This window comes from Aulostomus chinensis, chromosome 9 (assembly GCF_037954235.1).
Source record: "Aulostomus chinensis isolate RoL2024-O1b breed Wild chromosome 9, RoL_Achi_v1.0, whole genome shotgun sequence".
Classification (NCBI taxonomy): Eukaryota; Metazoa; Chordata; class Actinopteri; order Syngnathiformes; family Aulostomidae; genus Aulostomus; species Aulostomus chinensis.
Genome location: NC_141328.1, coordinates 10,594,593 through 10,607,561, shown reverse-complemented (window position 1 = coordinate 10,607,561; position 12,969 = coordinate 10,594,593). Strand labels below are relative to the sequence as shown.

Genomic DNA, 12,969 nt, shown 5'->3' with positions numbered 1-12,969 from the left:
ACGACATACAACATTACTTTACACTGACATAAAAAAGGGATTAATCCCCTTACTTTTTTCGTTTGAATTTATTGACGACATTTTATTGACATCATTCATGAGCTACACTGAAAACAGTCTCCAACCCAAAATGTATGGTTATTTGCTAACTTGCTTGTTAGTATCTTATCATTATTGTTCTTAACCAGTTCTCAGTAACTGTTACTTTCATTCATTGCATTTAACAGTACCACTGAAAACAGTTTTTAGTTTATATCCTTTATATGCATAGAGTTTTGAATGAAAAAAATGGAGACAAGCAACATTTCATTCAAAAAGAATGATGATAATGCAAATGTTTGTAGTAGCATGGGAGAGCCCTTTTTTCCATGTGTTTTTTCATGTTATGGCATTTACTTTTTTGTTGTTTTAATCTTAAACTGACTTGTACATTTAATGCAAAAAGAAATGGCACACAAAAGGGTTTATTTTATATCACAGTTATAACATTTAATTATAGATCAACCTATTTACAGTATATTAACTGTAAACATCACAGTGCATCAATTGTAGTAGTGACAGACACTCACTGTGAGCAATTTCCATTACTTTAAAAGAAAAAAAAGTAGATTTTTTTTCAATTTTTTCTATCAGTTAGCTTAAAGATATTTGACCTGTCAGGCAGCAGAATCCTGTAGTGTAACGGCATTATTAAGTTTAAGCAGTGAATAATAGTCCTGAGGAACATCGAAAAACAATTTATCATCAAAACAAGAATCGTCTGAGGGTGATGCAAGGCATGACAGTTTCAAGACGAAGCCTGTGAGGATGCCTCCAAGTGCTGACAGTCCTATGGTGGAGAAGATAGCTGCAATCTGGAAGAGAGCCTGTTCCTTGGCAGTCCGTCCTAAGCCTGGCTGTAAACCAGGGATGAGCATTTGGAGTTCAAGCAGCTTAGGGTCCCCTTCTACTGGTGCTCTGTGGGTAAAGATCTCATAGAAACTAGGGCCATAGGTCTCTTCATTAGCCATCAGTATAGCAGAAATTCCTGCTGCACAAGATATAAGTCCTGTAAGACCATGCAAGTTGTGTATTCCACACTGATCCTGGATCCTGAAGCGCTGTGCTAAGAAGGGACTCATGTACTTGTAGCCCAACATGCATGCAGTACAGCCCATCATACCCAGAGCATACGCAGCTGCAGGCGATATCATCATATCCACAGATGCCCCAACTGTCACGCCACCAGCCAGGGTCACATTCTGCACATCGGCCATGCTGAGCTTTCCATTTTTGTTGAGCATTGCAGAGAGGGCAAAGGCAGTGAGCGTGGAGGCGCTGAGACCAATAAAAGTGTGGAGAATGGCTCTGTGCTGGTCATCTCCTTTCAGGGTTAATGCCGAGTTGAAGGAGGGCCAGAATACCCAGAGAAACAAGGTCCCCATCACAGAGAGCATATCGGAGTAGTAGCTTGTGATCTCCTTAGCATGACCTTCATTTAAACGAGGCCTGTACAGCACAAAGGTGACCCCCAGGCCAAAGTAACAGGCAAAGAGGTGAATTAAAATGGAGCCTCCTGCATCATTTATCCTCAGATACTTCAGCACAGCCCATTCTGTGACTGCAAACACTGGTATTTCCAGGAGAGCCATAACCAGCAGCTGCAGTGGACTCGTCTTCCCTAGAACAGCTCCAAAAGATATGAGCACCACAGCACAGGCGAACTCTGCATTTATGAGGTTGACCACTCCAAGGTGAATCTTACCATTGTGGCTGAATTGGAAGTAACCCTGCACGAGAATGGCCCACTGGATGGAAAAAGTAGCCACAAGGAAGTTAAAAACCATCCCCCCAAAGCCATAAAGTCTGAAAAATGCCAGCAGACACCCAAAGCCTATAAAAATCATGACCTGAATATCTGTAAAAAAAGGGTAGTCCCGATACATGGCATTGTCCATTGGGTTGGTCTCATTTGTCTGAAATTTTGCATCAGCATGGTCATCATAGGTGACAAATGCAGCATACATGCCGACAATAATCACCTCTACGACAAACACAAACACAGGTAACCTCACCCGAAGGCTTGTCGAGCTGGTCTTCATCCTCAGTGCTCTTTGGAACAAATGACAGACATTTATTTTCCAGCCTGGATTATCTCTGTTTAGATAAGAGAGGACATTGATCACACTGCTCTCGCTTGGACAAAGACAAACACTTTTGCCCTCACAGAGAATTACAACTGTGTGAACTTTGGTCAGTGTAATAAGGCACTGAAAAGTTCTGATACATCAGCATTTTGGCTTGTCTCATAAAGTGTCTCTGCACCTGACGCCAGTTTTCATCAGACATGTAATGAGATTATGGATAGATTACCACAGTTCCTCTCAACTGGTTCCATGGTTTTACAACAAAATTATGCACCATAAAGAATTTTCTTCAACTATATTAATTTTAAAATATGATTGTTAAGTTAAGTTTCCTTTGAAACATTCTACAAGGTTTTGCTGACCTTTAAAGAGGCCTGTGAACCAATCAGTCAAGACATGTTTGGTAATTGCGTGGTGATGTATGGCTGGCATTTCCCAATCAGCACGTTTTCTTCCAGATCATGCACTTTGACTCAAATATTTCTGAGGGGGTGAGAACAAGACTGTGAAACAGCCATTTTTCTTGTAATGCATTTCCTACAATTATAACAGACACTAAGCTCATTTTGCATGTCACTGCAGGTTTAAACGTGTATCTTGACATGGTGAGTTGACTGTAACTTCCAATTCTGTCTTGAAATTAACAAAATGTTTTTGGGCTGCAGTGTGCCAAACCAGTCTATGTGTCTTGATTTGACACCATATTCTTTTTTAAAACCAGTTCAAGCGTTCAGAGGATCTAAAATACTGTGCATGTTGAAAGGTCCCTTAGGCAAACGTCTAACAGTATATGAATAAACTCTCATTCCCATTGCACTCTAAGAAACGTTTGACATGTGTGTTTACATAAAAAGGTCTTCATCATTGTTCTTCAAGGCAGCAGGTCTGCACACGTGCTGCTGAATGGATCACTACTGTGGATTTAGAGCATGTGGACGCTTCTTGTATCATGTTCTCAGATGGTTTTCAGAGATTTTTTTTCGTCTATAGTTATCTATGATTGGTCTGTTTTATTGGCTCAGCCTATTAAGCGATGGTGAGGGACGTTCCAACAAAACTTTAAACCATGGAGCAGGACCTCTGACACTGACTGATGCCAACAGCCTCATAATCTGCAGGAAAAGATGTGACTGCTGATCCACGACCTTACAACAGAGAGGAGTAGAGAAGTGCAACAAATATTTGAAAACTATGCTGTGCCATTGTCAGGCTCTTTTGAAATGAGCTAAAAGTGGGATAATTTAGGGAGAGAATACCATACTATTTAAGTTCTTGTCTTGCATCATAAAGAATATAAACACCACTGCTTCATGTGTTTGTGGGTGTGTAACTGTCATCCATCTTATTGTTGACCGAAGTAAGAAGTGAAAATGCACAGTATACAATATTTTACATAGAAACATTGTTGGACTTTCACTTTGAAATAAAAGGACATGTTCATTAAAAATACTTGGCAAGTAATTGGATAAACCATCTGTCTTCTACCACGGGCTAACTTCAACCAGTTAGGAGAAAAAAAACAAAAACAAACTTTCCACTGAGATAAGCCTCACACAGAAACATTTTGTTCGACTAAAAACGCAAAGCCTCCATCCTACACAACAGTTACATCTTTGTTGATGCTCAAAAAATTGCAAGGCAATGTCTGCAAGTCATCATGCTGCCAAACACAAGAAACCTTAAGAGAAGTCAGGTATGAAGTAATAAGTGTGCTGCCTCTTCACTATTTAGCCTTTCCATGCTAACAACAGATAGCTAGATAGCTAGATCACATTCATGCTATCTGTGTAACCTTAAGTGCATATAATGCTCACAGTCTCTGTCTATACATTTTGTTGGCATCCATCCATCTGCATCCTAGGAATAATAGACTCTAACAAAATTATGGTATCATTTGTCAGCCTCGATGCATGAAGATTAATTTGATTTAGCCATGGAATTGTGAGGTAACCAAGGATGCAATTAAAAATGTGGAACTAGAGAAAATATATAAATGTAATAAATCAATCAATGAAACACACAATCAATAAATGTTATCTCTGAGAAATGAAGTCACTTTGTTTCAACTGTCAGTTGTGCGAACACATCTGAACATAACCCAGTTTAACATCAGCTGATCACCCAAAAATCTATTTTACAACTTTGGGACAGGGTATTTGATCCCAGTTGCACATGCGTTTCTCAGTTACCTGCTCTTCAAACTGTTTTTGTGCTTAAAAAAACCTGTGCATATAAGCAGTTATTCTAGTGTAAAATGTACTGGTTGATTGTATGATGCTATGTAACACTTTTTAGCATTTTAATCAATAATGCAGTGGTTGGCTTAGCTGGGACGTAAGAAAATAATTACTAAATAACTCCTACAGAGCATCTGTAGAGGGCGGGATGTAACGCAAAGGAATGTAACAGAGATATTAATGTATTTTATTTGTTCAGTAAGGGTGAAAAAATGTCTAAATATTGCTTTTCACTATATATTACTTCTAGCCGCTTCAAGGTATGAATATGTGTGAGCAATGCATAACCAAAAGAAGGTGCATCAATACATGTTAAAAAAAATTAAATGTTGCATAATCTTAATTTCATGTATGAGAGGATGTGCAAAATACACACCATAATTTCACCTTGAATGATTAGAAATATTTAGCTGGATGACATGACAACTGCAGAGTCAATTTCGAATTCTGTATGACTGCTACATTAAGTTTATTGTGTAGATGAGAAGGTGTTGACAGTTGACATTTGCAAAATTAAGAAACATACATGCAAACAATCTATAAGTGGGCAGTGCAAAAAAAGACCTGTCAATTGTCTATTATGTTAAAAAGATTTTAATTCATTGCATTTTTAATTTTTTCATAAAATGGTTTCTGTAAACCATCATTACCTACATAACTGCACAAAACATGGTAGAACATAAAATAAAGTCTTCTCATGTACGACAAAACAATATATTTTAAAGCTGTATCAACACACCTAAATGGTATTACATGTGTTACCTCTATATCTAAACCCAGAAATGTATTTACAAGGGTCCCATTTTATCACACATGCACGCACGCACACACACACGCGTACACACACACACACACACGAAAGGGTATTCCTAAACTGACCCAGTATTATTCAGGTAATGAAATGTAGTTTGTTATAGCTGTTAATGTATCACATTTTTCAAAACTACTGGAAACAATGAGGGGTGTATAATATGATTTATATTTTATTTTTATATATTTTTACACTATTACCCGTAGGATGAGGTGAGGTTCTGTTTACATATTCTACTGCAGTGACAAAAATAGATGCATACAAAAACGAATAAAAGCAATATGTTTCTAAATAGAACACTTACATGTCCTAAATTATTGCATAATTTTTAAACAGACTAAGAAGAAAACAAAATCCAGATGCAAATCTTCCACCTTATACTATTAAAATTGAATGTTTTGATTCCATATATTATACAAATAGCCTTCTACTGGACCAATGAGGGTTTAATACTTGTGTGAAGAGATGCAAATCAATTTATATTAAGTTGGTGTGATCCAAAATCACTATGCAACTTCTGAACTTCCACTCATTTCATTTAAACAGTGTGTATTAATGTAGTAGCACAAGGACGATGAAAGCAATAGTGTGATAATTTGGGACAAAATGCATTTCCAGTGTTTTACAGCTAGCAGCCACACTGTGCATTCATAATTCATAAAATACTGTATATAAATTATAAATAATTTTCGAGAAGATTTTATTCTTTCCACAGATTTAAAGTAAAAAGTAAGTAAAAAAAATGTCTGTTGACCTCTGTTTATGATTATCTTACATATATTTATGTTTAATATTATCTTTTAACAAGGCAAAAAAACACATGGGTTGATACATTTTAAGTTTCCACAGAAATAAGTGATAAATTGTACATAATTGGGTCCATTAACTTTCACCTGAAAACCTGAGAGTTTAGGTAATAGAGATGCCTTACTCAAAATATATACATACACCACACCTCAATGGTACCTTGATATTGTTTGTGTATGTTAACATCATATTGATGGAGAAAATATATTTCTCCTCAGAAAGTGTGTAAGATTTTACATGCTATTTCAATTATTTGTCAAATACATGTTTTTTTTCCCCTTCTAACTCACAGGAACATTGTCATCCAAAGTGTAACATCATCAGCAATCATGACATTTACCACAGGATGTTTTCTGGGCTCTCTGGACTTTTTTGAAAAACATGGCTATGCAACCCTGAAGGGAAAATATATCAAATGATTAGTAAATGTGCAGTTTTTCAAAAGGAGCTGTTTCAATTGGTGTATGATGCCTGTCGAGCTCTGGAGATAATTAAGTCAAAAAATCAGGCTGAGGTCATCTGCATCAAATGAGGGATTGATGCCGTTAAATGTACAAACTGCTAAAACTCAACAATAACAGCAGAACGACCAAGCGATGCATCATGTTCACAGACATGAACAGTGAATTTGACATGACTTCCTCGTCTGTCTGTTGTTAAGGTTTATAAATATTGACATCCTACCTCTGCTTTTTTAATAAATGAAGTGTCCTAACCCTGCCATTTTCCACAAATTGATATGACAAAGTTTTCTCCTCTATCATTGCATGTATACTCCCAAGTGTGATTAATCATCATAAAATAACAGACCAAGACAAAACAGACCATTACATAAATATATACTTAAATAACAGAAAGCAATATATACTAGAGAATGACACAAAGAAAAAGCATTCTTCATTAATAAAACACCAGAAACAAAAGCAAAAGGACAGAAAGTTAATTGCTTTAAAGAGCAGAATGAAGGAACCAGAAAATGTAAAACAACTTATTTCAATTAATGTCAGAATTAACAATAAACCCTGTGTGCTGTTATCAGCTAACAGGTGGAGACATAACTTACATAACTCTGAGTAATCTAATGGTAAAAGGTCACAGCTATAGTGAGGTCATCATGATGTCACCTGGGGGACAACAAGTGATGCCAGGTCATAGGCAGGTGTTGGAGGATTTTCCTTGAGGAATGTATGCAGGGAAGAGAGGGAAGAGTCCTTGGGTGTAGGAGCCCTTAAATAACCCTAAATCCCTTCAGGAATAGATGGTGATGACCTCACGGCCACCTCCGCGCACTAGGAGAACCCGATTGAGACCTTCGGTTAGCACCTCCAAGAACTCCATGTCTGGAAGACAATCTCAGTGAAGGAGTAATATTTTTTAACTTCATGATGTGTAAAATCTGATTTCAGAGAATCATCACTTCCACCCTCTACAATCAAGGATTAAAGGCAAGCAATGGAAACTGTGTGGAAATTTAAGTAGTCAAGTCAAGTCAGTTCAGTTTTATTTGTATAGCGTCAAATGGCAACATAAGTTATTACATGACACTTAACAAGTAGAGTAGGTCTAGCACGACACTCCTTTAATTAATCTACACCCAACACTTCAACATTATAGGCCAAGATATTTTCCAGAGGTAAATATTCCTGTGCTCATAAATCAAAATTTGGTTGTGTTTTTTTCCTGCAAAACTGTATATGAGAAGTGCTCAGACAACTTTAAAATAATCAATTTAAGGTGATAAAAGCATATCATCCACGATCATTCTTCAATGTAGCGGCATATTGCTAAGATTAATTTAGCTAGTAAGCATCAACTTGCTATGCCAGCGCATCTTCAGGTGTTTCCCTTGGAGGGTAGGAGACTCCTTATTGTGTAAATGAATAATTTTTGTTTTGTAAAAAAGTCTTTGTCTCTCAAGTATGTAGCACATTTCAACTTAAATTTCTGTCTGAATTTGCTTTTCCATGGAAACCATGGAGTCAACTGTACCATACTGTGAGGGCATCCACAGGGGCCACAGGAGTGTTAATAGAGAACTTAAAATGCTATGACTGGCCATATGATGGAGGCTGCCTGATCCTAAGAGTCTCCCAAAGCTTGTGTAGGATTGTCTGGGCCAGTGACAGGATCAGGTTAGAGACCTGGGGGTCACTACAGGTCCCTCCTTCACCAGGTCCCCGGGCCACCAAGAAACGCCCCTGGACGTCCAATGGCCAACAGATGGCAATATTTATTCACTCTCTCTGCTGAGAGGCCTTACTAGAACAAATTCTTCCAAGAGACAAGTCTCTAAACTGAACAGGGTAAAAAAAAAAAAGATCTATGAAATACAGTATGTAAGATGTAGGATACAGTTTTCTTCGCCCACACGGTTCTTGGGTGGTCCAGGCATGTTGAGCAGGACAAGTTTTGCCTCCTTTGATTTCTTCATAATGACCTCATTGAGCCGCATGGCTGTATGCATGCGCCTCACATCTGTCTGGTTCCTGATGCAAGAAATATTAGATAACATTGGGTTTGGTTACAAATCAGTCCTTTAGCTGCTCAGCTCATGCAGTATGTCTCACAAAGAAATGTTAAAACTCACAAATTTTCCCATTCCCTGCAGCAGCATGTCACAAGGGAAATAATAACATGTGAACAGCATACAGGAGAAGCCCTCACACAGAAAGCTGCATTTGTAAGTATTTTAAGTAAGTCATTTAGTAATAGTATTTTTTTTTAAATCACATTCTCTTTTAAAACCTGGAATACCGGTCAAACTTCAGCAATTTGTAGCAGTGATAAATGTCATGGTGCCATGTCAGTCTGCTTCCAGTGCAGCACGATGAGCTGAGAGACACTGACAGGTCACTCACGGTTTCATGTTGAAGAGGTCTTTGCCCGCCTCCAGGTTTTTCCCCTTATCTGCTCCTTTATTATCCATCCAGGTGGCAGCAGCCCCTGGAGGGGCACCGGGGCATGTAGGGCTTGAGGGGCTTGAGGGGCTGGTAGGTGTGGAGGTGCTCTTATTGTGGATCAGCTGTACCTGTTTTGGGTTGGAAACAGCCACAGACTGAGAGAGGGACATCATGACATAACAGTGTGGTAGGGTGAAAGAAAGAAAAAAAAAGACATAATGATTACAAACAAAAGGTTTAGGCCAAGTTGGATCACAAATGCAAATAGTTTAAGGACAGACACCTAAAGCTGTGAAATGCAAGGAGATATTCTGGGGTGCACCTAATTCTGGATGTTCTCATTTATTTTTCATACATGACTCAATGTTGAAACCCATCTATGACCTGGTTTAGCTTGAAATGGTCTGGGTAAATCGTCAGCCCAAGATCAACTGTGCAGGGAAACATCTGGATCTTTGATGAAGAGTAAAAGGTACATGCCTGAGTACATGTGAATTTTGGCAGATATGTTGACTATGACTCTCAAAGTTCTTTTAAGTAAGACATATTCAAACCCCAGGCAAAAACATCCCTGCTTATAGTTAGTGGAAGTGTAATGTGCTGCTCAAAAATAGACGATGTCATCTTCACCCTATATTCAGCTGCAATCAGCTATTAATGACTCAGCTTTTACCTCATGATTGTTCATCTTTTAAAAGGGTTAATAGGGTGTGAATAAAGTCATCAACATGGAGCTCCATTGTTAAAAGCTATTGGTTTGATCAATAATAATCTCAGTATGATGATTTGGCGTCAAACCTTCATAAATGTGCTGATGAGCTCTAATTGCCTCTGACTGTGTTTTTTTTAAGGCAATGGTGACTGAAGCTCCTGGTTATTTCAGTATTTAAACCCATCTGCCGTGCCACATTCAAACTCCCATATTGTATCTTTAATTCTGATCTTGTTTTGCAATTTGACAGTACCTCCTCTTCTGGCTTTCCCGTCACGCTAGTTCCTTCCTCGGTGCTATGCTGGGCACGCAAGGCAGATGGATTTTTACGCCGGATGGACCCACGAGATGAATCTGTTATACTCTGGATCTGTTAGTGTACAAAGCAAGGATATGGATTAGGTTCAATTTCTGATTTCCCACTGGAATTTTTTTGGTCTTGCTGAAATCAAAGAGCTCAAATCAGACAGACAACCCTTTCTTATAAAGCAATTCACTACGACAGAACTGCTATTAGGAGCACTTGAATGACCTATATAACCTTTTCAGATTCACCTCTCTCTCCATCTCATTCTTGGTCAGATGCATCTGTTTGAGAATCTGTGAGCGTTGTTCCATAATCAATGTCTTTTCGTAGGTGTAGGCTGAGATGTCACTGTCATGCTATGAAAAGAAAACACATTTACATGTTTTATATGAGACTCTTCAGAAAACAAAATTGTCTCCTGGCATAATTCATTTGTGAACTCAGATTATGTGTAAGACAAGTCTCTCACCATCTCCACTACTTCCACCTGAGCATCGATGCGTAGGTGATAGAGGAAAGTAATGAGGTCTTTTTTCATCTGGATACTGTTGTCATCCATCTGAGCCACAGTGAAAATGCGCATCTTGCATTTCCTCCACACCTACATAACAAAAGAGGAACACAAAGTCCAACCTCTTATCTAACCATGTACATTTGTGAATATTGAACCTCAAGAGTAAATACTATTTGAGTCTTTTTCTCACCTTATGCTGACGCAGCAGGAAGGGCAGAAGCATTAACATGCCTCCATCGTGGACAATCCACCACACATCAATATGGCCTTCAGTGAAGCGCTCTCCATTAGATGGGTAGCTAGAGATGTTCTTGGGGACTAACAAGGCCAGACTGGCCACTGTTGTCTCCCTAACTACCTCTGCAGAGGGACAGGAGAAATAGATTTGTTGGAAATTGTCCCTGAAAATAACCATAATTTTGTCTTTGTCTTCAGTTTACCTCCCCAATCAGGGGGAACATTCATTTTCCATTTCTAAACAGGCTGATTTTAATTATGGTGGATGAGAACAGCATGGGCCAAGGAAGAACCCATTAAATATTGAGGCACATTTGCTATAGTGCCACCTGCTGGCAACTGGAAATAACATCCTGTTATCCTCCATCCTCCTGTTACATATACTTTGTTTTACAATACATCCTCAAAAGTTGAAATGACAAAAAAGTGCCAATGCCAATTATTTCTCATCATTCTCTTTAATTTTTGGAAAATGTGTCAACCAACACACTCAGATTTGCACTGAAGGATGAAAGTCATTAACTAACAAACATTTGAATAGATATCCAGAATGTCAATGACTTACCAATGAAGTCCCTAAATTGCTGATGGTATTCAGGCTGTTTCCAGTAACGGGGCCAGCTGACCATCACAGTGTTGTGTTTTAAACCTCCCAGTCCTCCAACTTGAATCAGGTGGGATGTCCCATCTCTCAAATTGGAGGATACGACCACTTGAGAAAACCCCTTCACTTTCTCGGTCTCCATCAATTTACGCAAAGACTGAAAAGACACAAAGAAGTACCAAATAATAAATAGAAATGTGTGTATGATATTGTATGCGGTACGTGTCTGTGTGTTTTGTTTGACATCAGACGACACACCTGGTCTGCTCTTTGTGCCTCAGTATAATTGTCCAGGAACTTTCCTTGAACTGATGTGCCAACGATGGTGAGACCCTTCCCTGCTTTCAACTGATTGGTCAGAGACAGTAAACGAGGCTGCTCTACATTCTGCTCAGCATCCATGTTCACCAGAACTAGAATTTGAGGCCTGAAACAGAGCAACGAGTCAGTAATTGAATCATAGAAAATGAGTGTGACTGTAACTTTAAATGTTGAAATTTGCTGTGTAGATTGACCTCCAGTTCTTGGTATGTGGCGGTCCTTCCTCAAGCCTCATAAGAGCAAATCGCGCAGCACTGAGAGAGATGCCACGTATTCCATCACCCCACTCCTTTTCAGCTCTGTCACACACAACATTTATGAGTTAGCACATGATCTTTATTTCATATTGTATGAGCTCAATATCCCAACCTTATAAGGTAAAAAGGCAGCAGTTAATTTAGATTAAAATGTCTGAGTCTTAAAGTTACTATGGAAGTATTTTAGTAAAAAACAAAAAACAAAAAAAACAATCACTTTTACACTGCATGATGAGAGTGAAAATGTTTTGGGATGTGATGCTAAATCTGTATGCTATAAGTTGAAGGTGATTCATAATCTTTGTGATGATGATCACTTACCCACAGAATTCAATGTATTTATAGATGCAGCTGGCAATGCCCATGGCAACTATTGCATAGTACCAGGAACAAATGAACATGAGCGACAGGCACAAACTCATACCAAGGAAAGACAGGGCCCTGTGGGGGATAGAGAGTGACATGTTTGTTCACCTGGGAATTTCTGTAAGCTACACACTATGGCTGCAACACACTACAACCACAGCTGCTGAAGTTGAGCAACAGCTTTTGTAGGAATGATTCAAATTCACAATTCTCCAATATCCACAGCAAATTTGTTTCACATGTAGTCTTCTGTTCCTGAGATGAATTTTGCAGTTCCTCCTGCTAGAATTACAAGTTTACCAATGAAAACCATCTTCAAATATCAAGTTCTAAACTGTAATCAGAACTGAATAAGCCAGAACTAAGACCGTGAAGACTGGGTGGGTTGATCAAACACTGGATTAACTAATGCATCTGGCATTAAAGAATAAAAAATGTTCTTACTTTGGGAAAAAAAATGCATATCTGTGTAGGACTGTAGAAAATAACTTTTTATGGGCGGCATGGCTCTGAGGTAGAGTAGCCATCTAGCAACCGAAGGGTCACTGATTCCATTTACCATTTTTAAGATTTTTCAATTCAAAGTGATGTGTTGACATAGTATGACGTGATAGCCTGTCATATCATGTCACATATGCTCACCAGTGGTAGAACTTGAAGCGTGGCCTCCAATTTGGGGTCCTTAGTAAAGTCTGCAGAGCACAGGCAAGATTGACAAACATGTAGCACATCAAGAAGAACCTGAAGAAAGGTGGACAGAAGAAGGGAGA

General features: G+C 38.6%; 2 protein-coding genes across 5 annotated transcripts in view; both read right to left on the bottom strand.

Annotated features, from left to right (window-relative positions):
• Positions 1 to 162: 162 nt before the first annotated feature.
• LOC147255772 (ammonium transporter Rh type B-like) lies at positions 163 to 2,302 on the bottom strand. The gene is made up of 2 exons (XM_086213717.1): positions 2,055 to 2,302; positions 163 to 1,787 (listed from the first exon to the last, which is right to left on the bottom strand). Exons 1-2 carry the CDS (start codon positions 2,079 to 2,081, stop codon positions 657 to 659), a joined length of 1,158 nt encoding a protein of 385 aa, XP_086069843.1. The 5' UTR covers positions 2,082 to 2,302; the 3' UTR covers positions 163 to 656.
• Positions 2,303 to 4,852: 2,550 nt separating this feature from the next.
• The window catches only part of slc12a5b (solute carrier family 12 member 5b), a 47,807-nt gene continuing 39,690 nt past the window's right edge, over positions 4,853 to 12,969 (bottom strand). For 2 of the 4 annotated variants that reach the window (XM_086213715.1, XM_086213714.1), the window contains exons 14-26: positions 12,842 to 12,940; positions 12,155 to 12,274; positions 11,771 to 11,875; positions 11,514 to 11,682; positions 11,217 to 11,412; positions 10,605 to 10,774; positions 10,370 to 10,501; positions 10,149 to 10,256; positions 9,847 to 9,963; positions 8,840 to 9,036; positions 8,569 to 8,583; positions 8,334 to 8,467; positions 4,853 to 7,321 (exon numbers count right to left, since the gene is read on the bottom strand). In XM_086213715.1, coding sequence (XP_086069841.1) covers positions 7,230 to 7,321; positions 8,334 to 8,467; positions 8,569 to 8,583; positions 8,840 to 9,036; positions 9,847 to 9,963; positions 10,149 to 10,256; positions 10,370 to 10,501; positions 10,605 to 10,774; positions 11,217 to 11,412; positions 11,514 to 11,682; positions 11,771 to 11,875; positions 12,155 to 12,274; positions 12,842 to 12,940 — 1,654 coding nt within the window. In that variant the 3' untranslated portion in view covers positions 4,853 to 7,229. The remainder of the gene's footprint in view (positions 7,322 to 8,333; positions 8,468 to 8,568; positions 8,584 to 8,839; positions 9,037 to 9,846; positions 9,964 to 10,148; positions 10,257 to 10,369; positions 10,502 to 10,604; positions 10,775 to 11,216; positions 11,413 to 11,513; positions 11,683 to 11,770; positions 11,876 to 12,154; positions 12,275 to 12,841; positions 12,941 to 12,969) is intronic. The other 2 variants (XM_086213716.1, XM_086213713.1) reach the window with 2 other exon arrangements.